Source organism: Heterodontus francisci, chromosome 7 (assembly GCF_036365525.1).
Source record: "Heterodontus francisci isolate sHetFra1 chromosome 7, sHetFra1.hap1, whole genome shotgun sequence".
NCBI classification, from domain to species: Eukaryota; Metazoa; Chordata; class Chondrichthyes; order Heterodontiformes; family Heterodontidae; genus Heterodontus; species Heterodontus francisci.
This window is the reverse complement of record NC_090377.1, coordinates 131,721,250-131,744,464: the sequence shown is the minus strand read 5'-3', so window position 1 is coordinate 131,744,464 and position 23,215 is coordinate 131,721,250. Positions and strand designations below refer to the sequence as shown.

The window sequence follows — 23,215 nt, the reverse complement described above, 5'->3', positions numbered from 1 at the left end:
CTGCAGGTCCCTCAGCGCGCACTTCTTCTCTGTGTGCCTGTCACAGGGTCGGGCCTGCGACGGCATGACCGAGGCAGGATTCCAAGCCGAGCACTTACCTCTCCAGGCGCCCGATCTTGGCTTCCCTCCTCTTGGTCGACCCCTTCGCATACTCCTGACAGAAGACATGGATGTGAGCCTTGCTCACATCCCACCATAGCCTCAAGGAGGGGAAGCCCCCCTGCCGCCGAGATGCGGGAGAGGTACACCTGCGAAATGTAGAGGCGGTCGATTCGGGACCCTCCTCCTCCTCCAGACCTCCTTGTAAAGGCACTCGAGTCGAGATGGAGATTCCACCAGACATCCACCAAGTCGAGGGAGCTGATCAGTTCCCTCAACTTTTCCACCGACGCTTGGCTGCACTGGGGACCGGAGCGATCCCCCACCTCGAGGGTACAGTTAAAATCCGCCCCCCGAGGATGATGCACTCACCACTATCGATAGAGCTCAAGAGAGGGGACACTTCTTCAAAGAAGCGCGCTTGCAATGTGCCAGGCCTGGGCATGTACACATTCACAAAGTGGAGCGGCACGCTACCCAGGCAAACGGCGAGATGGAACAAGCGGCCCGGCACAAGCTGCTTGACCCCCAAGATCTCCAGCTGAAAAGTTGGGGCCAATAAGATAGCCACCCCACTAGAAATGGGGGTGAAGTGACTTATGTAGACCCCACCCTGCCACTTCAGGAGCCAGGTGGCTTTGTCTCCTGGAACAGTGTGGGTTTCCTGCAGAAAGCTCACCGCATATCTCCCTTCCCTGAGGACTGAGAGATTGTGAAAGCTGTGGAGAGACCTCCTGCCGCCGTTGATGTTGAGGCTGGCTATGGTTATCTTCATGTCAAAGGTACTTAGAAATCCGTAACCAACACCTCACTGTGAGGAGGGAGCAGAAGTCCACCTGGCCTTCCACTCCCCCAGCAACCAGAGAGGAACGCTTTAAACAGGCACCACTCAGCCAGTTTCACACCCGCGCCCTTGCCCGCCTTCTTGAGGGCAGCATGGACGGACTGGATGATCAGCGCGAATCTCGACCACCGGCCGAGGGCCAGCTGAATTTTATTGCAGCAACCCCTGCACGCCCCGAGGAAGTCCCGGAGTTCTGCGGTGGGGATGAGAGGAGACTCAGTGGGAGTCACGAGGGAGTCCACCGCCTCACTGGCAATGGATTCAAGGTTGCCCTCCGTGCCCCACACCGAGTCCCCATCCTCCTCCGGGTCATCACCGCCAGAGGCCAACACACCCACCACACAATGTGGGGCGGGCATCCTAGCCGCACCAGCTGGTCTCGCCTCCGTCACGATCCCACCCCCAGGACTGATGGCGGAGGAGTCCTCACTGGGTTCATCTATTTGGCTGGAGTCTATGGGCGCCAGTGGTTCGGGACCCCCCTCCACCTCCGTCCCCAGACCAGTGAGCAGCCCAGCGGAGATGGAAATTCCCAACTCTGGAAATCCAGCCAGAGTCGAGACCGGAGGCGGAGAGACGAGCATATCCCCCATTCCGCCAGTGCCCATAGACACAGCAGACGGGGAATTACACAAATTGGCCTCAGGGTCAGGTACATCCTGGACGGCAGCATCAGGCTGTTGGGAAGGTTGGCAATCACAGGTCTCGCCCCTTACCCAGGATACCCGACCCATCGGCCAAAGGAATGATTTCTGCCGTGGGGTCCACAGGCTCGCCCACCATGGGTGGGCCCCCTCCTCGGGAGTTCTCAAAGCTACAGTGGGGATCTCCCCCCCACCCCCCTGTCCCGAGGGACAGAGGTTTCCCATCCAGGGCTTTCGGCCCTCATGGTGCTGGTGGCGGGGGGAGCCCCAGGACCCACGCCAGGAGACAGGCCCTGCAACTCAAGGCCCTTTTCAGAGGAGGGATGTCTACTCCCCTTATTGTGGGAGGGGTGCAGGCGCTCAGATACCTCCATCTCAGTAGAGGCCTCTGCTTCTCCCTCTGCGCCTCCCTGTCCAGGTGTCTTGGGCCCGAGCTCAGCTGGATCAGCTGTAGGCTGAGCTCAGGCTCAGGACTTTTTTCTGTATCCAGGAGGCACGCCTTTGGGTGTTTTGTGTTACGCCGTGCCTTCCTTGCACCCGGATGGGTCTCCCCCTCCGCACCGGAGGCCGAGGGGGAGTTGGCGGCCGGGAGGTTGAGGCATTTCGTACGAACGTGCCCCACCCCCTTGTAGGCATGGCACCGAGCACCATCCGAGGTCCAGAAGATGTGGTAGGCCGCTCCCTGGAACTCCACATTGAAGTGGACCTCCAAGACCTCCTCCCGTGCCAGCTACATAAAGAGCTGGCGGCTGAAGGAGTACACATGTTGGAGGCTGTTTTTCTGAAGACCAAGTGGGACTGGGGTGATCCCTGACCTTACCTCCCCCAGATGGTGCAGATGGGGGAGGAGGAGCTCACTGGGAATGAAGGGCGGAACGTTTGATAAAATGATCCACTGCGCAGTGGCCCCCAGAGGGTCCACCGGCAGGAGGGCCCCCCCCCCACAGTGAGCCCCTTACTCAGGGCCAGTGACACCACTGGCTCGGTCTTCAGGAAGAACATAGCCTTCCCGTACATCTTCGAGGCTGCAACAATGGCCGAGGGGCCGACAACCTCCCACAGCCAAAGACTTGCAGGTTGAAAGGTAAATTGGCCATTATAAATTGCCCCTAGTATAGGTAGGTGGTAGGGGAATATAGGGACAGGTGGGGATGTGGTAGGAATATGGGATTAATGCAGAATTAGTATAAATGGGTGGTTGATGGTCGGCACAGACTTGGTGGGCCGAAGGGCCTGTTTCAGTGCTGTATCTCTAAATAAAATAAAAAATAAACCTTGGGCCATTGCCTTTACACAGGCCTCGATGGACATGTTGGTGTAGGCATAGCTCTTCACCTCATGGATGGATGCTATTAATGTAAAAGGTGATGGGACCACATGGGCAGCCACAGAGGCTGCTGCTGCACAGGTAGTAGAGTGCCCCACCACTGGTGATGAAGGGTTTGCCATGGGTCCAAGAGCTAAACCACCCCAATTGTAGGCTTGCAAATCAAACAAAATGAAAGGTTCACGAGAAATAGTGGGAAAAAAAACAAATAACAGATTAGGGGAGTGGTTGAGGGTATAAAGGAGGAGGAAAGCCAGGCTCTAAGGGATGACTTGCTTTCCAGAGGAGGTGCACACAGCACACTTAAAACAATCTTTGCCAGCACTCTTCATCTTCCGGTCTTCTGGTTGGGGGAGGCGCTTTCACCTGGGTCAGCTGAAGCTGCCCATGCACAAGTTATCCCCTTCTGTCTCTTTAGCCAGGTAGCTTCAGCTGACCCTAGCTGTGCAATTGGGGTGGGGAGGGAGCTTCCCTACGTGCTTATTGCAGCAGCACTGATCCCTACAGAATTGGCAGCCCCACCCCTTGTTGTTCCAGCCACTTGTTCCTCCCCCAACAGTCCAAAGAAAGGAAAACTTCTGGTGTTCAGCACCAATCTCCAAACAAAGACTTGTTTCAAAAAAGTATCTTTCTTCACTGTAAAGGCGATTGCTGTTCAAGCTTTCTCTCTGCTTGGTTGCAACTGCTCTCCCTCTGCTCACTGTAACTCCTCTCTCCACCTCTGCAACCTTCAAGTGCCACCAGCACTGTCAGCTGAGGCCCGTTGCTGCAATCAGCACTCAGCATCTACAATCAAGCAATAGCCAACCCATGCTGTACCTGCCCTGGGAGTATTTAATTGAAGAGGGTAGAGGAAGCTTTATTCTGTATCTCATCTGTGTTGTACCTGCCCTGGGAGTGTTTGTTGGCACTGTGTCATATAACTGTAGAATGATACAGCACTGAAGGTGGTCATTCAGCCCATGATGCCTGTGCTAGCTCTTTGAAAGAGCTGTCCAATTAGTTCCAATCCCCTGTGCTTTCCCTGAAGTCTTGTGAATCTTTCCTCTTCAAGTATTGATCCAATTGCCTTTTCAAAGTTTCAGGCAGTGTATTCATAACAACTTGTTGCTTAAAAAATTCTTCTCATCACACCTCTGATTCTTATGTCAATTACCTTAAATCCATTTTCCCTGGATACTGACCCTTCTGCCACTGAAAACAGTTTCTCTGTATTTACTCTATTAAAACCATTTAAGATTTTTAACACCTCTATTAAATCTCCTCTTAACCTTCTCTGCTCTAAGGAGAACAACCCCAGCTTCTCCAGTCTCTCCACATAACTGAAGCCCCTCATCCCTGGCACCACTCTAGTAAATCTCCTCTATGCCCTCTCTCAGGCTTCAGCTTTCATCCTAAAGTGTGCAACCAGAATTGAACACAATACTCTACTCGGGCCTAACCAGTGATGTATAAAGTTTTAGCATAACTTCATTACTTTTGTACTCTATGCCTCTGAAGGATTGCAAACTCTTGTTTTTTTAAAACAGTTTTCTCAAGTTGTACTGTCACCTTATATTGCCTCTCCTTATTCTTCCTGCCAAAATTCATCACTTCACATTTTTCTGCATTAAATCTCTCCTGCCATGCAGCCGCCCATTTTACCTGAAGTCTGTTACTATCATTTCCGAGGCTCGTATTAGGGGAGATGGTGGTGCATTGGTAATGTCAGAAGGCTAGTAATTCAGAGGCCCAGACTAATGTCCTGGAGATACGGGTTCATTTCCTACTGCAGCTGGTGGAAATTAAATTCAGTTAATCAATAAATTCAATGAATATAAAACCTGGAATGAAGAGTTATTCTCAGTAATGGTGCCATGCAACTATTATTGATTGTTGTAAAAACCCATCTGGTTCACTAATGTCCTTTAGGGAAGGAAATCTGCCGTCCTTACCTGGTCTGGCCTACATGTGACTCCACAGCAATGTGTTGACTTTTAACTGCCCTCTGAAATGGCCTAGCAAGTCGCTCAGCTGTCAAGGGCAATTAGGGATGGGCAACAAATGCTGGCCTTGCCAGCGACGCCCACATCACATGAAAGAACTTAAAAACAAGTTCTGCAATTTTTAAAATAATGCCCTGGATACCTGGTCATTAATATATACCACAAAAATGCAGTGGTTCTAATACCAATCCCTGGGCTCACTAGGGTATATTTCCCTCCAGTCTGAAAAACAACCTTTCACCACGACTGTCTGCTTTCTTCCCTCCACATGGAGTTGGAGATTAGTGTGTGAGAAGGTTGAGGAGCTGCTGTGTATGTCCCGTACTATTGGCTCCAGATTTCAGTATTTTTCTTCTACAATGATATAATGATGCAGCATTTCTAACTTCCCAGCAGAGGACCTCAGCAAGCTATGTAAAGGTTGGTTCAATGACAGCAGCTTCTTGGTTTTCTACAGGGTGCCTTCACCTGCAAAAGCCCTGCATATGCCTCACAGTGAAACAAGGAGAAGAAACAGGCACTCAGCCAAGGGAGGGAGGGTGAGGGGAGGTGAGTGAAGGCTAGGCTGAAAATATTTGGAGGTTTCTAGAGAAGTAGCTCGACCAAGGGCTTTAGGGAGGGTGTTTCAGGGAGTAGGGGTAAGGGAACTGAAAGCTCCTCCACCATGGTGGTGTAAAGGGAGGGGGGGTTGGGGGTGGATGCAGAGGAGGCTGGAGACAGAGCATTGAAGGGTGCAGGAGGGCATTGCTGGATTGGAGGACGTTGCCAAGGTAAGGAGGGGAGAGAACAGGAAGGGTTTTAAACAGGAGAATGAGAATTTTAAATTGGAGATGTTGAGGGACTAGGAACTGATGTTGGACACTGAGCACAGGGCTGATGTGTGAACTGGACTTGGTGTTACACAGGATACAGATGACTGTGTTGGAGTTTATGGAGGGTGGGAATCAGGAAGTAGAATATCAGTCCGGTGATCACAAAAGCCTGGATAACTGTTTCAGCAGCAGATGGGCTGAGACAGGGATGGAGGTGGGCAAGGTTACAGGAGGGAGTAGTGGTGGGTGGGGGTGGGGGGGTGGGGGTGTTGGTGGGGCGGTCATTGGCGGTCTTGGTAAGGAAGAGACTATAGAGGTTTGAGGCTCAGCTTGAGGTCAGCTCAGGCAAGTGGCCAGGGAGCGAGCGTATCTGAGGACAAAAAAAGTAAGAAAGTCTTGCATTAATATCAGACCTTTCACAAGCTCAGACTGTCCCAAAGCACTTTACAGTCAATGAAACACATTTTGAAGTGTAGTCACTGTTGTAGGAAACACAGAAGCCAGTTTTGAACATGGAAAGATCCCACACAAAAAAAGTGATAAATACCAGATAATCTGTTTTAGTGATGTTGCTCGCAGGATAATTATTGGGCAGGACATTAGGGAGAACTCCCCTGCTCTGCTTTGAAATAGTGCCATGAGATATTTTACATCCACTCGAGAGAGAAAACAACATCCTGTTTTAACGTTTCATCTGAAAGATTTTTGTGTTCAAGTCTCTAGTGTCAGGCTTAGATTCGTGCTGTTACTTACTCAGTGCTGTCCACTGAGCCACACTCACATAAACACCAGGACCCTCCCAATGTTCAGCTATAGGAAACTGTGACTCAACCATGCTGTAACATGAGGTGAGTTGTCTGACAGTACTTGGAGTTGTGGGACTGAGAGAGGCACTGGAGACTGGCTGTGTCTGGGATGATGTCTCTAAGAGGCACCATGTAGATAAGGAAGTGAAAGGGGACATGGGTGGAAGCTTGCAGATTTTAGGGGAGGAAAGGGAAGCACTGAGTGTGAAGAACGGAGTTTGGTAAGAGTGAATTTTAAGGGTTAACCTCTCAAGACTAGTTTTTGTTTTGTTTACATCTAGCAATTAATTGAAATTCCTGTTTCAATTGAGAGGTAAGTTAGGTTCCTCGCAGTTTTAAACAGGGGTGTACTGACACTTTGAGAGTAACTGAAGCTAGTGAATTAGGTAGCTAGCTTAAACCGTTGATTGGTGAGAAACTGGTAAGTTATTTTACTTCTCGTTGTAATAAAAAGTTTTTAAAGTTACGTTATGGCAGGTCAGCTCGGCCAAGTGGAATGTACGGTATGTGGGATGTCATGGACGCACCATGTGTCTTAGACAAACACATCTGCAGGAAGTGTCACCGGCTGCAGGAGCTTGAGCGGCGGCTGGAATTGTGCATCCACGAGGCAGAGGACTATGTGGATAGCACATTTGGGGAGGTGGTCACACAGCAGGTTAGGAGGATGCAGGCAGAGAGGGAATGGGTGACCGCCCAGCAGTCCAAGAGAACCAGGCAGGCAGTGCAGGAGTTCCCTGACTTGCTTGCTAGTCAGTTTTCCATTTTGGATATTGATAAGAGCGATGGTTCCTTAGGGGAGTGCAGCCAGAGCAAAGCCCGTGGCACCACGGGTGGGTCAGCTGCACAGGAGGGGAGGAAGAAGAGTGGAAGAGCAATAGTGATAGGGAATTCGATAGTCAGGGCATCAGATAGGTGTTTCTGTGGCAGTGAACATAACTCCAGGATGGTGTGTTGCCTCCCTGGTGCCAGGGTCAAGGATGTCATGGATCAACTGCAGGACATTCTTCTGGAACAGCCAGAGGTCGTGGTCCACATTGGCACTAATGACATAGGAAGAGGGATGAGGTCCTGAAAGCAGATTTTTAGGGAGTTAGGAAGGAAATTAAAAAGCAGGACCTCCAAAGCAGTAATCTCAGGGTTACTCCCAGTGCCACATTCTTGGGAGCATAGGAATAGGAGGATTGATCGATTGAACACATGGCTGGAGAATTGGTGTAGAAGGGAGGGCACCAGATTTCTGAGGCATTGGAACCAGTTCTGGGGCAGGTGGGACCTGTATGAGATTGACGGGCTGCACCTTAACAGGATCCAACTCTAACTTGTCAGGGGGATGGGAACCTGAGGGGTAGCTCAAATTGGAAGGAGGTAAAGCTGGTAACAGGAGGTAGAAAAGTAACAAGTGACATTAGAAGGCAGGTGAAACAAAGGTGAGCATCAACTAGGCTTAGAATGCAGAATGTCAAAACGACAAGGTTAAGGGCAGTCTACCTGAATGCACGTAGCATTCGCAACAAGGTAGATGACTTAAAGGCCCAAATAGAGGTAAATGGCTTTGATCTAATTGCCATAACAAAAACGTGGCTACAGGGTGACCAAGACTGAGAATGGAATATTCAAGGATATTCAACATTTAGAAAGGACAGGCTAAAAGGAAAAGAAGGTGGTGTTGTGCTGATAATAAGGGATGGGAGCAGTACATTAGTAAGGTGGGGATCTCAGATCGGAAACACAAAATATGCAATCTGTTTGGGTGGAGCTAAGAAACAGCAAGGGGCAGCAAACATTGGTAGGAGTTGTTTATAGGCCACCAAACAGTAGTGGTAGTGTGGGGTATGGCATTAATCAGGAGATTAGCGAAGCATGTAGAATGGGTAATACAGTAATCATGGGTGACTTCAATCTGCATATAGACTGGGTAAACCTAATGAGCACTAATGCTGTGGAGGACGAGTTTCTGGAGTATGTTAGGGATGGTTTTCTGGAGCAATATGTTGAGGAACTGACTAGAGAACAGGTTATTTTGGATCTAATATTATGTAATGAGAAAGGGCTAATTAATAATCTTGTTGTAAAAGAACGTTTAGGGATGAGTGACCATAATATGATAGAATTTTACATTATGTTTGAAAGTGAGGTAGTTCAATCTGAAGCCAGGGTGTTAAATTTGAACAAAGGAAATTATGAAAGAATGAGGGGCAAATTGGCTGAGGTGGATTGGTAAAATACATTAAAAGGTATGATAGTGTATAGGCAATGGATAGTCTTTAAAGAAATATTACATAGTTTACAGCAACTATACATTCCTTCAAGGCACAAAAACCCCAAAAGTAAAGGCAGTCAACCATAGATAACAAAGGAAGTTAAGGATTGTATAAGATTAAAAGAAAAGGCCTAAAAGTGGCCAAAAATAGTAGTAAATCTGAGGATTGAGAGGGTTTTAGAATACAGTAAAGGAGGATGAAGAAACGGATAAAGAAAGGGAGAATAGAATATGAATATAAGCTAGCAAAAAATATAAAAACGGACTGTAAAAGCTTCTACAGGTACATAAAAAGGAAACGTTTGGTGAAGACAACTGTGGGTCCATTACAGGCAGAGTCAGGAGAATTTATAACGAAGAATAGAAAAATGTCAGAGAAGCTAAATGATTACTTTGTGTCTGTCTTCACTGAGGAAGATACAAGAATTCTCCCAGAAATAGAGATCCAAGGGATTAGGGGGAATGAGGAATTGAAAGAAATTAGTATTAGTAAGAAGGTTGTATTGGAGAAATTAATGGGGCGGAAGGTTGATAAGTCCCCATGACCTGTAATCTCTGGATTACTCCCGGTGCCATGTACTAGTGAGTATAGGAATAGGAGGATAGAGCAGATGAATGCGTGGCTGAGGAGATGGTGCAGGAGGGAGGGCTTTAGTTTCCTGGATCACTGGGTGTGCTTCTGGCAAAGGTGGGACCTGTACAAGTTGGACGGGTTGCACCTGAACCGGAATGGGACCAACATCCTTGCTGGAGGTTTGCTAGTGATGTTGGTGGCGGTTTAAACTTATTTGGCAGGGGGATGGGATACAGAGTGGAGGTACAGTAGGGTGTGATGCACAGTCAAATATAAAAGAGAAACTGAGTCAATCTGGAAGGCAGAGCAAATATAGACCTGTTAAGGCACAAGTGAAAAATGCAAGGCCGGATTGCATCTATTTTAATACAAGGAGTCTTACTAGTAAGGCAGATGAATTGAGGGCAATGATTAACACATGGGATTATTATATTATTGCTATCACAGTGACATGGTTGAAGGAGGGGCAGGACTGGCAGCTCAATATTCCAGGGTATAGAATCTACAGGCGAGACAGGGGAGGGGGGTAAAAGAGGAGGTGGCATTGCACTGTTGATCAAGGGGTCAATTATTGCAGTAAGGAGGGATGATATCTTGGAAGGTTCTTCAAATGAGGCCATATGGGGAAGCGTAAAAACAAAAAGGAGGCAATCACTTGGCTGGGTGTGTACTACAGGCCTTCAAACAGTCAGGAAAAGATAGAGGAGCATATATGTAGGCAAATCTCAGAGAGGTGTAAAAATAATAGAATAATAATAGTAGGGGATTTCAACTTCCCCAATATCAACTGGGATTGTCTTGGTGCAAAAGGCTTAAAGGGGGCGGAATTCTTAAAATGCATACAGGAGAGCTTTTTGAGCCAGTACGTAGAAAGTCCTACAAGAGAAGGGGCAGTACTAGATCTAATCCTAGGGAATGAAGCCGGACAAGTGGTAGAAGTGTCAGTGGGGGAACATTTTGGGGATAGTGACCATAACTCTGTAAGATTTATGGTAGTTATGGAAAAGGACAAAGGTGGACCGGAAATAAAGGTACTGAATTGGGGGAAGGCCGATTTTAAGATGATAAAACAGGATCTGGCCAAAGTGGACTGGGAGTAGCTACTTGTAGGAAAGTCAACATCAGATCAGTGGGAGTCATTCAAAGAGAAAATAGTGAGAGTTCAGAGCCAACATATATCCGTTAAGGTGAAGGGTAGGACCAACAAGTCCAGGGAACCCTGGATGTCAAAGGATATAGAGGATTGGATCAGGAACAAAAAAGGAGGCTTATGGTAGATTCAGAGCGTTGAAAACAGCAGAGGCACTCGAGGAGTAGAGAAAGTGTAGGGGGGTACTTAAAAAAGTAATTAGGAGAGTGAAGAGGGGACATGAAAAAACACTGGTGGGCAAGATAAAGGAAAAGCCTAAGGCGTTTTCTAAGTATATTAAGGGCAAGATAACTAGGGAAAGAGTAGGGCCCATTAGGGACCAATGTGGCAATCTGTGCGGAGCCGGATTATAAGTGAGGTTTTAAATGATTACTTTTCATCTGTGTTCACAATAGAGAAGGCCGATGTAGGTTTAGAGATCAGGGAATGGGATTGTGATATACTTGAACATATTAGCATTGAAAGGGAGGAGGTATTAGCTGTTTTAGCGGGCTTAAAATTGGATAAATCTCCAGGCCCAGATGAGATGTATCCCAGGCTGTTATGTGAGGCAAGGGAGGAGATCGCAGGGGCTCTGACACAAATTTTCAAATCCTCTTTGGCCACAGGAAAGGTACCAGGGGATTGGAGGATAGCGAATGTGGTACCATTATTCAAGAAGGGTAGCAGGGATAAACCAGGTAATTACAGGCCGGTGAGTCTAACATCAGTGGTTGGGAAACTATTGGAAACAATTCTGAGGGACAAGATTAATCTCCACTTGGAGAGGCAGGGATTAATCAGGGATAGTCAGCATAGCTTTGTCAGGCGGAGATCGTGTCTAACTAACTTGATTGAACTTTTCGAGGTGGTGACTAGATGTGTAGATGAGGGTAAAGCAGTTGATGTAGTCTACATGGACTTCAGTAAGGCTTTTGATAAGGTACTGCATGGGCAATTGGTTAAGAAGGTAAGAGCCCTCGGGATCCAGGGCAATTTGGCAAATTGGATCCAAAATTGGCTTAGTGGCAGGAGGCAAAGAGTGCTGGTTGAGGGTTTTTACGAGTGGGAGACTGTGACCAGTGGTGTACCACAGGGATCGGTGCCAGGACCCTTGCTGTTTGTAGTGTACATTAATGATTTAGACGTGAATATAATGATTTAGACTGTCCCCACATAGTAATGGATGCTACATGAGACACTTTCAGATGTCTCTTTGAGCGATGTTGAAAAGGTGCTATAAAAATGTACAACATTCTATCCTTGTTCCTGATGATGCCGTTCTCATCTACCATGCTTTTGGCAGCGAAGTGCAGGATGTGCTACCACACGGCATAGTTTTCTATTAAATATTTATATACCCTGATTAGGCACACTTCCTGCCCACAAAACTTAGTCCCTGTTAATATTCTGTATACATTTCCTATTTAGTTTTGATTGGCCTGTTGTCACAACACCCCTTCTGACCATCTGTCTCATACACTTCACCACACACGTTTTCCTAGGTGTCAGACTCGGCTCAGTGGCTAGCACTCTTGCCTTTGACCCAGAGTGTTGTGGTTTCAAGCTCCACTCCAGGAACCAGAGCATAAAATCTAGCCTGATGCTCCTGTGTGTAATGAGGGAATGCTGCACTGTCAGAGGTCCTGCCCTTTGGGTGAGATGTTAAACTGTAGGCCCTGTCTGACCTCTCAAGTGGATGTAAAAGATACCATGGCACTATTTTGGAGAGAAGCAGGGGAGTTCTTCTGGTGTCCTGGCTAATATTTATCCCTTAAGCAACAACACTAAAACACTAATTTATCTCATTGCTGTTTGTGAGATCTTGCTGTGCGCAAATTGGCTCCCTCCGTTACAACAGTGACTGCTTCAATGACTGTAAAGGACTTTGACACATTGAGGTTGTGAAAGTCCTTTCCTTTCAATCCAGGCTCCCTCTTAAAGTCAGTCTCACTTGTTGCTGCTCATTCAGAATGTGAATGGGGTAGGGTCTCAGTCTCATTGTTTCCCCTCCTTACTTAAGATACACTGAGGATAATTGTAGCCTGCCTGAGACTAGCAAGCTCACCACAGACTGGGAACTGGACCTGGGAACCTGTGTCTGTACAGCTCAGGTGCACATGACCCACTGATCCATCTGACATTTGACAGGGACATTGGCCACCCCTTGCAATGTGTCACTAAAGTGGAAGGACTGAGGAAGCAGGTTAACCTTGGTGCTCACCTGCAGCACAGCTGGTTGCTCTGTTGATGTAGATGATGGTCCATTGCCCGGAACTTACATCGTAAGGCGGTGGGTGCGTTTTTAAAACCTGGCAGATGTACCGATCCGTGTCAGTCACGTTGAGGCCCCAGATGGTGATCAACACAATATTCTGGCTCAGCCAAACGTGACAGTGGAAGAGATCTTTTCTCCTCGAGGGTTCCTTTGTACCATTGGTGAAGGAAGCAGTACAGACTTCTGTGCTTTTACTCTGATTTCCCTTATAAAGAACGACTTGGAACTCTTCATCAGTCTTTGTGGCACTAAACCCACATACCAGGTTGACCTCTCCACTATGGTTGGTCTTCACAAAGCGGGGTTGGGAGATGCTCATGTTTGGTCCTGTGAAATAAAGTGAAGAAGTTTCATTATTGAAAGCTCTCTTTATATATCATGTTCTCTCTTGGGATGTGGGCATTACCAGCCAAGCTGGCACATATTGCCCATCCTTTAATTTTCCTCGAGGAGGTGGTGGTGAGCTGCCTTTTTGAACTGCTGTAGCCCATGTGGTGCTCCCATAAGGCTGTTAGGTAGGGAGCTCTAGGATTTTGACCCAGCTACAATGAAGGAATGATGATATATTTCGAGGTCAGGAAGGTGTATGACCTGGAGGTAATGGTGTTCTTGTCCTTTTAGGTGGTGGAGGTTAAGGGTTTGGACGGTGCTGCAAAGAAGTCTTAATGAGTTGCTACAGTGCATCTTGTAGATGGTACACAGTGCAACCACGGTGCATCAGTCGTGGAGGGAGTGAATATTCAAACCATTGCATGGAGGGCCGATCAAGTGGACTTGCTTTATCCTGGATTATGTCAAACTCTGACTGCAGAAATGTCATGGTGAATGGAGGACTGTATTTGGGATTTTAAATTCTTTGGGACAACAGAATAAAATTGGGGTTAGAATATAGATGTGAGCGTGAAGGATACAAAGAAGTGCTGAGAGATGGCATTGTCAGTGATTGGGGCAACAGGATAAAAGAGGCCGTGTGAGATGACAAGGTCAAGACGGTGGCCATGAATATGATAAAAGAGTTAAATGGAGGGAGAGGTTTAGAGTTTTCAGTGAAATCAGAGGAGCGAGGGCAATGGGAACTGAAATGGAGGTAATTGGGGGCTAGTGAATGATAAGTGGAGTTGAGTAGAATTAGGGGCATCAAAGCAAGCAGACAGTGCAAAGCAGAAATCATCCATCAGCACGGGAGTAGAGTATAGAATAGGTGTAGGGAGCCGACAGGAATGGGTCAGAACCAGCTCAATGTGGAGCTAACATTTCCAGCAGATGAGCAGAAATTGAGCCCACAGAGTAGCAATAGACTAGATATTAGTTGGTCCTTCTTATTCCAGATAGTAGTGAGCTTCTGCAATATACTGCTGTCTGCGGTAGTGGATGCTAACTCTCTCCTGTCCTTCAAGAGGAAACTGGGGAGAAATCCCATTATAAAGAAGGTAAGTGGCGTCAGAGATAACACTTGGTCCATGTGATTTCCTGGACTGGTTTTGAACACCTGAGGAACTTGGAGAGGAATTTTCCTGAGTATTTTTCCCCTTATTGGCCTTTAATTTTTCTCTGATTTCTTTTTTCTGCCTCTCCCAGGAGATTGCACGGCTGCTGGGGTGGAGGTCTGGAGGGAAGGATGTCTGGGCATGATGGCCCAGCTATCAGAGTGTGAGGCAGACTTGATAGACCAGCTGGTCTTTTCCTGCCTGTTATTTGTATGTTTGGAGACAGGCCGGGTACTGAAATAAAGGCAGTACACAGGGTAGAAAGTGCCAGCGAAGGTAGAGGTCACAGAAAAGCTCAAAGCCAGTGAACAAATGAAAGTCAGCCCAGGAGAAAACCGATTTCTGCACAGCATCAGAGTTAAACTTCGTGCTGTGAGGCTGTGCATTTCACTTCCAGGGTTAGTGGTTGAGGCAGAAACAAAGTCGACATTCAAGATTAGATTGGATAGGTGGATGAAGGAAAAGAGGATAAAGGGTGGGTAAATTGGATTCGAACTATTTGCTTGTGTGGAGGGTAAATACCAACACAGACTGAATGGGCTGAATGGCCTGTTTCTCTGTTGTAACTTCTCTGTATTTAATTGAACCACCTGCGGCATGTCCAGAAGCTCAGCAAGTACCAGCAGCAGGAGGACATTATAGGCTTGAATGGGTTACTGTAACACAGGAAGAGACTGAATGACAGAGCAGAATGCCCACTCAGTTGCCTTTTGTGTAAAAAAATATGACTGCCCAATTTCCCTTCTCTTTAACATTCAAAACCTTTGACACTTCGTCCTTTCAGGTGGATCATGTTGCTACGGCTGAGATCTCTTAAGTTGGCACAGTTAGGCACATTGAGACAAAAGTAAGCCATTTAACCCCTGGAACCTGTTCCACCATTCAATTAAATCATAGCCAGTCTGAGTGTTAACTCCCTTAACCCACTTTGGTTCCATATCCTTTAATGCACTCATCGAACAAAAATCTTGGTTTTAAATTTTTCAACTGACACCCAGCCTCAAACAGTCTTTTGGGATATGCACCTAACAGTGTCTTTAATATTGAGCCAGAAGGTGGGAGGTTTGCAGGTTTTGTGTAAAATGGGGAGTTGGGGAATTCTGGAACGAGTTTTTAAATGGTATTTGGCAGGACTGAGGGCAGTTGTTGAATGGACTGTCTGTGATCTGATGTTGGAGCGGACTCATCTCCCCTTCCTCGTCTCCGAGCTCTGGTTGAAAATTCTACCGTAAAATAACAACCAACAGGACTGTAAACAGGAAGCTCCGCAGTGCCTTCCTCTCAGCTCAGTAGATACATCAGTGCTTCCTTCCTAACAGTGACTGCCCTCGGGCTTGTTGCTGTGGTTTGTGTCTGTGGTTTCACAGTCTCCTGAGCTCCTCTCACAAGAAACAGCTGAGTATCAGGCTCCGATCACGCTTGTTGTGCATTGAGGTGACTCTGAGGCCGGGCTCCCATCAAGTGTTGGCTGATGGGCTCATCACATAAGTGTATCAGTTGGGAGGTGAATGAAAAGAGAGAATGAGTGTGAGTGGGTCAGTAAGAATGAAGGAATTTAGGTTTAGGTAAAAGCCCCCCTCCTCAACCAAACCACCCTTGATCCCCCTGTACCTGTCGACCTCTGCCCCATCTCCAACCTCCTTTTCCTTTCCATGTCCATGACGGTGCTGTTACCTCCCACATCTGTGCTCACCTTTCCTGCAAATTCATGTTGCACCCACTGCAATCAGGTTTCCAAGCCTGCCAGTGCACTGAAACAGCCCTTTTCAAAGTCACAAATGACATCCTCTGTGACTGTGGTGCATTATCCCTTCTCATCCTCTTGACCTATCTGCAGCCTTTGACATGGTCGACCACACCATCTGCCTTCAATGTCTCTGCTCTATTGTCCAGCTGGGTGGGAATGCACTCCCTGGTGCCACACATACCTATCTGGACATGATCCAGAGAATCTCCTGCAATGGCTTTTCTTCCCACTCCCACCTCATTACCTCTGGAGCCCCTGAAGGATCTATCCTTGACCATTTCCTATTTCCCATCAACATGCTTCCCCTTGGTGACATCATCCGAAAACACAACATTGGGTTCCACATGTATACTGATGACACTCAGATCTGCCTGTGTGTTGTCACAGCTACTATTTTCTCCAGCTAAACATTGGGAAGATCAATGAAGTGTTGCTGACAGGCAGTGCTTCCCTGCTGATGGGCTCCAAGATCTTGTTTTTTGAGTCAATCCTTTGCCCCCAACACTCTAACAAACTCCGTTCCTATGTCACCAATTCAGTTCCCCTCCCCAACCACCGTATGAGGCTGTACCAGACCATTCACAGCCTCAGCATCCTATCTGACCCTGGGATGAGCATATAAATAATTAGAAGCAGCCAACATGGAGTCCAAGAAAGGAAAATTGTACTGTTAGGTTTTTTGAGGAGGAGACGGATATGGCAGATGTTGGCATGCAGCAGATGTGGTGTACATATACATGAGCTTCTGACTAGGTAACCCATGGGATTATTGGAGAAGATTAAAAGGTATGACTATTGGGAGGGGTGGGGGAGGTGGGGCACCAAATTAGATTGAAAATTGCTTAGAAGAGAGGAAGCAGAGAGCTGGGAGTTAGGGCAGTCTCTCCAAGTGTTTGGAAGCAGGAAGTGCGTCAGGGTTCTGTTCAGGGACTGTTCGCTGTGAACATAAATTATTTGAATATAGGACTACAGAGAGTGGTGTCCAAATTTGTGGACAATGCTAAAATAAGAGGTATAATGACTAATTCTGAGGACCAAAGGAAGCTTCAAGGGGATTTTAATAAGTTGCAGGAATAGGCAAAAAGAAGCAAATGGAATTCAATGTTAGTAGGTATGAGGAGGTTCATTTTCATTAAAATAGTAGTAATTGTATTTTGAATGGGGGGAAGGCTGGGTAATGTGGAAGAGCAGAGGGATTTGGGGGTTTAGGTTGACAAGACATGAAAAGCAGCACCCCAAGTGGATAAGGCTATAAATAAGCATTTTAAAATAAAAGAAAAACGGAGATGTAATGGTGAATCGATATAAAATATTATTAAGAGTACAGTTGCATTACTGTGTGTACTTGCAGGTAATACATGATAGGAAGAATGTTGAGGCAATAAAGAGGGAACAGCAGAGATTTAGTACGATGCTGCCTGGTTTGAGAAAATACAAGTATGTGTGTTTTAAAATTATGAATTGATTGAACATTGTAGATAGACACAGTGGGGTAATTTTAAACCCCCAGCCTGGGCGGAAGAGGGGTAGAAATTTCAAGCAATGGAAACTTGACCCCAACCCACCTCCAATGCGCCCACTTCCAGTTTTAATGGAGGTGGGTTGTGGGGGTGGGGGGGGGGGTGGTGGGGAAGGGTTGGTGGTGAGTGACTAGCCTGTTCTCAAGAGGCAGATCAGTCAGTTCAATATGCTTGCCTCAAATTTGAACATAGTTTTAAATGTAAGCGCTGTGGGCTGGTTTCTCAGAGGTTGGGAAACCTAGCAGCGGAAGGGGGAGGAGAATGGCTGGATCTATTAGGTATTTTTCCAGCACTGCTTGTGGACCAGGAAGAGCAGGAGTGCTTCCCTCAGCCCGCTAATATATAACCTGCTTCCCTCCCTGCAATCGGAGACCCCTTCACCCCATAATTGAAAGACTCTCACCCCCCTCTGATCTCCCTCTCACCATGGCCATTCCAATCTCTCCCCAATAATTCCCGTGCCCCGTTCCCCGGCTGTGTCCTGGTGTAGTTGGCCTTCCCGCATGGCCAGGGGCTGGCCTCTCAATCTACCTGGTTTCCACCTGGGAAATGGAGAAAAACTTTTTAATGACCTCCAGGGACCTGCTTTTCCAGGTTTCCCAGCTGCTACAACAACTACCCCCTCCCCGACACTGCCCCACCCCAGCTCCCACCCCACCTTCCAGTAGATCTTGTGACCACTGTTTCCAGTGATTGATGATTCTAGAACGAGAGAAATGCAGCGATGAAAATACAGAACCAAAACTGAAGCGTTATAAAAATTTGACTTTTCCTTTATAAAGTGGAAAATGTGCTGTAACATTGCCACCGAAGGTCGGGCTGACTCGACCTGTATATTCGAACTGTCTCACTGTCTGTTAAGGACAAAAGGATACATTCCGGGCTAGGAGATGTCAATTACACCCACCCTGAAACTATCAATAGACATTCCTGAATTGAATGGTTTCTTCTGAAACAAAGTAAGTGTGAAATAGCCACATCCTGGGCCATTGTGTGGCCAAAACAGGGAGGGGGCCATGCGTCTCTTAACAGAGACTGCTGTGAGAGATTTTTACCTTAAAAGGTAGCTCTGTGGAGAGAGAGAGCGACCACAACAACATCACAAAAAGCCTGCCCAGCTGAGGGCACCACCCACACTGCTTACCACCTGGCTGTAACAAATTGGGAGCTCAAAGCTGGCACCTGAACCATCAGATAAGTGAGAGGTTTGGAAACAAGAGGAAAATTGACCTCTAAAATTGTGGAAAAGTAAACAAACAAGATTTCTTCTATTCTTCTATTTTTCCTTCAAGGTGCTAGAAACAAAAAGGCACGGCTAAGGAATTCGTAGAGCAGGGAGACATATCCCATGATAAGTTAAATAAATTAAGCATTGAAGATTTAAAAAGCTTAGCTATGCAGGTAGGTGTCATGCTCAAGAAACAGACAAAGAAACCTGAAGTAGTGAAGAGTCTAGCTAACTATTTTAAACTTACCTGTGAACCAGAAGAAGAAAGCCTGGAATCTGAGTCTGAATAGGTAGCTCCAGCTAGAATCCAATTGCAGTTGAAAAGAGAGGAGAAGGAAAAAGAGGAAAGAGAGGTGAAACAGCTTGAGTTAGAAAGGCTACAAGTGCAAGATGAAAATGCTATCAGCCACTCAAACCTGATCCCCAATTTGGATCAAAGCTTTGATGTACTGAGACACTCACGATTAGTGCCAAAATTTAATGAGGAGGAGGTTGAGTCATATTTTAGCTCCTTTGAGGAAATAGCTACCAGGCTAAAATGGCCAAAAGAATATTGGACTCTCCTCTTACGAGTTTGTGGGTAGGGCTCGTGAAGCTTTTTCAGTGTTATCAGAAGAGAGTTCCTCTGACTATGAACAAACTAAAACAGCAATTCTAAATGCATATGAGTTAGTACCCAAAGCCTATCAACAGAAATTCAGACACACTAGGAAAAGACCCGCACAGACTTACATTGAATTTGAAAGAATTAAACATATGGCTTTTGATCGCTGGATATGATCTCAATCTAAAACCCTCATATGAAAATTTGAGAGAAGTGATGTTGCTGGAAGAATTTAAAAATAGCGTCCCAGTTAATATATGAACAGATATTGAAGAGCAAAGACTTACAAGGGTAAGACAAGCAGCAGAAATGGCCGACAACTATGAGTTAATACACAAATCCCTAACTCAGAATAAATTTGGGTCTAGTAATTCTTACAAGCTAGGGAGAGATAGCAGGGATGCAGATGAAGCAGAAATGGGCTTGAGAGAAAAGTAGGGAAGAAAAACCTGACCAGTCTCCAACTTTTAAAAGAAGGAACCCAGATGAAAAGCCAGTGGGGGCATGCCTGATGTGCTTCCAGTGTGGAAAATCTGAGCGTGTCAAGGCAGATTGTTGGTATTCCAAAAAACCAACAGGGAGCGCTGCAGTCCAGACTGTGTCTGTAGCTGTGAATGTGGTGAGCATGTGCTCCAATATAACCCAGGATCAAAATACCTACAAAAACATTTGCAAGAAGGAAAAATAACTCCTTTTGCATTCCAGGCACCAGGTAGCGATAACCATCCTTAGGGATACTGGTTGTTTTCAAACATTACCTGCAGCAAAGTTTACAAAATGCTACTTGAAAGCAGAACAAATACCACAGTATTGGTAAAAGGGCTTACTGACAAATGCTTCAAGGTTCCCTTAGTTAAAGTCTACCTGCAGATTAAGTTGCTCTCTGGGGTAGTAATGAACGGAGTCATTCCGAGCTTGCCAATGCAGGGAGTCGACCTATTGCTGGGCAATGACTTGGCACGGAGCACTGTATTGCATCCAGATGGTCCAGAGCAGTCTACTGAGACTGGAGAAACTGAGGGGAGCAAATAAAATTCTGCACAGCTGCAGAGGGCTGAGGAAGTCCCAAAAGTCCCAGGGGGAGCCATAGGGTCAGTAAAGGTTAAAGAGGCTAAAGGAAAGCCAATAGAATTTAAAGAGGTCAAGATAGAGCCAGAGGAATATAAAGGAACTGAGATAAAAGCAGCTGTGGTTGAAGGGAGTGCACCAGAGGTATGTTCCCAAACAGGCAAGACAAGGGTGAGGGAGATGTGTAACCTAGCTGAAGTGCCACAGGGGAGTACAGTGGAAGTTGGACAGCCACCTGCAAGCAGTAGTGTCCCAAAAGTCATGGAGCAGATTGGGAAAAAGCAATGCCTGAAGTAAAGGGAAAAGGGAAGGTAAAATGCCCTAAGGTAAACTACACTTGTAAAAGCCACAAGAAAACTAAAAATGAGGTCATGTGGATGTGCCCACTGAAGAATAAAAGGGTCAGGTTTTAAATCCAAAGCTAATCGAACCCAGCAAAACAGATTCAGAACTCAATTTCTCTGTCCCCATCACTCACTTGAACCTGTTCCCTTCTGAACTTTCCACACTCCATTCTCTCAGGTCTAACCCCGACATTGTCATCAAACCTGCAGACAAGGGTGGTGCTGTTGTTGTCTGGTGTACCGACCTCTACCTTGCAGAGGCTCAACGCCAGCTCTCAGACACTTCTTCCGACTTCCCCCTGGACCATGACCCCACCACCGAACATCAAGCTACTGTCCACAGGACAATCATTGATCTCATCTCCTCTGGAGATCTTCCCTTTACAGCTTCCAACCTCATAGTCCCGCAGCCCCGGACAGCCCGCTTCTACCTCCTTCCCAAAATTCACAAACAGGACTGTCCCGGCAGACCCATCGTTTCAGCCTGCTCATGCTCCACTGAACTTATTTCTTCCTATCTTGACTCTATCTTTTCTCCGCTGGTCCAGTCTCTTCCCACCTACATCTGTGACTCTTCTGACGCCCTACGTCATTTTGACAATTTCTAGTTTCCTGGCCCCAACTGCCTCCTCTTCACTATGGACGTCCAATCTCTCTACACCTCCATCCCCCACTAGGATGGTTTGAGGGCTCTCCGCTCCTTCCTTGAACGGAGGCCCAACCAGTCCCCATCCTCCACCACCCTCCTCCGCTTGGCTGAACTTGTTCTCACATTGAACAACTTCTCCTTCAACTCCACTCACTTCCTTTTAAAGTTGTTGCTATGGGTACCTGCATGAGACCTAGTTAGGCCTGTCTTTTTGTGGGATATGTCAAACATTCCTTGTTCCAGTCCTATTCAGGCCCCCTCCCCCAACTCTTTTTCCGGTACATTGATGACTGTATCGGTGCCATTTCCTGCTCCCACCCTGAACTGGAAAACTTTATCAACTTTGCTTCTCATTTCCACCCTTCTCTCACCTATACATGGTCCATCTCTGACACCTCCCTTCCCTTCCTCAATTCCTTTGTCTCCATCTCTGCGGATAGGCTGTCTACGAATATTCATTATAAGCCCGCCAACTCCCACAGCTACCTCGACTACACTTCTTCACACCCTGCCTCCTGTAAGGACTCCATTCCATTTTCCCAATTTCTCCGTCTCCGACGCATCTGCTCTGATGATGCAACCTTCCATGACAACGCTTCTGATATGTCTTCCTTTTTCCTCAGCCGAGGACTCCCCCCCCACTGTGGTTGACAGGGCCCTCAACCGTGTCTAGCCTCACCCCTTCCCTTCCCTTCCAGAATTGCGATAGGGTTCCCCTCGTCCTCACTTTCCACCCCACCAGCCTCCACATCCAAAGGATCATTCTCCGCCATTTCCGCCACCTCCAGCATGATGCCACTACCAAATGCATCTTCCCCTCCCCTCCCCTATCAGCATTCCGAAACGTCCCTTCCCTTTGCCACACCCTGATCCACTCCTCCATTACACTCACTAACTCGTCCGCTTCCCACGACACCTTCCTCTGCAATTGTAGGAGGTGTAATACCTGTCCATTTACTTCCTCTCTCCTCACTATCCAAGGCCCCAAACACTCCTTTCAGGTGAAGCTGCGATTTACTTGTACTTCTTTCAATTTAGTATACTGTATTGGCTGCTCATAATGTGGTCTCCTCTACATTGGGGAGATCAAACTGCTTTGCAGAACACCTCCGCTCGGTCCGAAAGCATGACCCCGAATTTCCGGTTGCTTGCCATTTCAACACTCCCCCCTGCTCTCATGCTCACATCTCTATCCTGGGATTGCTGCAGTGTTCCAGTGAACATTAACGCAAGCTCGAAGAACAGCATTTCATTTACCGATTAGGCACACTACAGCCTGCCAGACTGAACATTGAGTTCAATAATTTCAGAGCATGATGGGCTGCATGGTAGAGAGGAGCAATGCAGTAACAGAAATTTGCATATTACAAACCTTAGGACAGAAAAATGTCTCTCCAGATGTCTTCCAAAGTGCTGCAAATAGATGCTAGAGAAATCCAATCCCGTTCGACGCCACATAACTGGGATTTAAATGTGAGAAACAGATAGAAAATACCAAATGTTCTAAACAGAAGCTTTCCTGGGGCAAAACCTCAATGCCAAAAAGGGAAATTCAATTATAATTGTGCCTCATCCAAAGAAAGGATGATGTAAAACTCAAACTTGAACAAGAAATGGTTGTTACTGACAATGCCAGCTGCTACAGTTGGAAGATTGAGGTGTGGATGTCATGAGTGCAGAATATGTGCAGGTGTGTGACCCTGTAATTTCCTTCTTTCTTTTTTTCTAAACCAAAAAAAACAAACAGCATAAAAATGACATCCAAGGACTTTCATTTTTTCCCTTTTGGGGGAGGTGTCACATTCAC

General features: G+C 46.8%; 1 protein-coding gene across 2 annotated transcripts in view; it reads right to left on the bottom strand.

The window, feature by feature from the left end:
- Positions 1 to 23,215, bottom strand: part of LOC137372323 (cytotoxic T-lymphocyte protein 4-like) — a 90,701-nt gene that overhangs the window by 16,964 nt on the left and 50,522 nt on the right. For both annotated transcript variants that reach the window (XM_068036164.1, XM_068036162.1), the window contains exon 2: positions 12,708 to 13,088. In XM_068036164.1, coding sequence (XP_067892265.1) covers positions 12,708 to 13,088 — 381 coding nt within the window. The remainder of the gene's footprint in view (positions 1 to 12,707; positions 13,089 to 23,215) is intronic.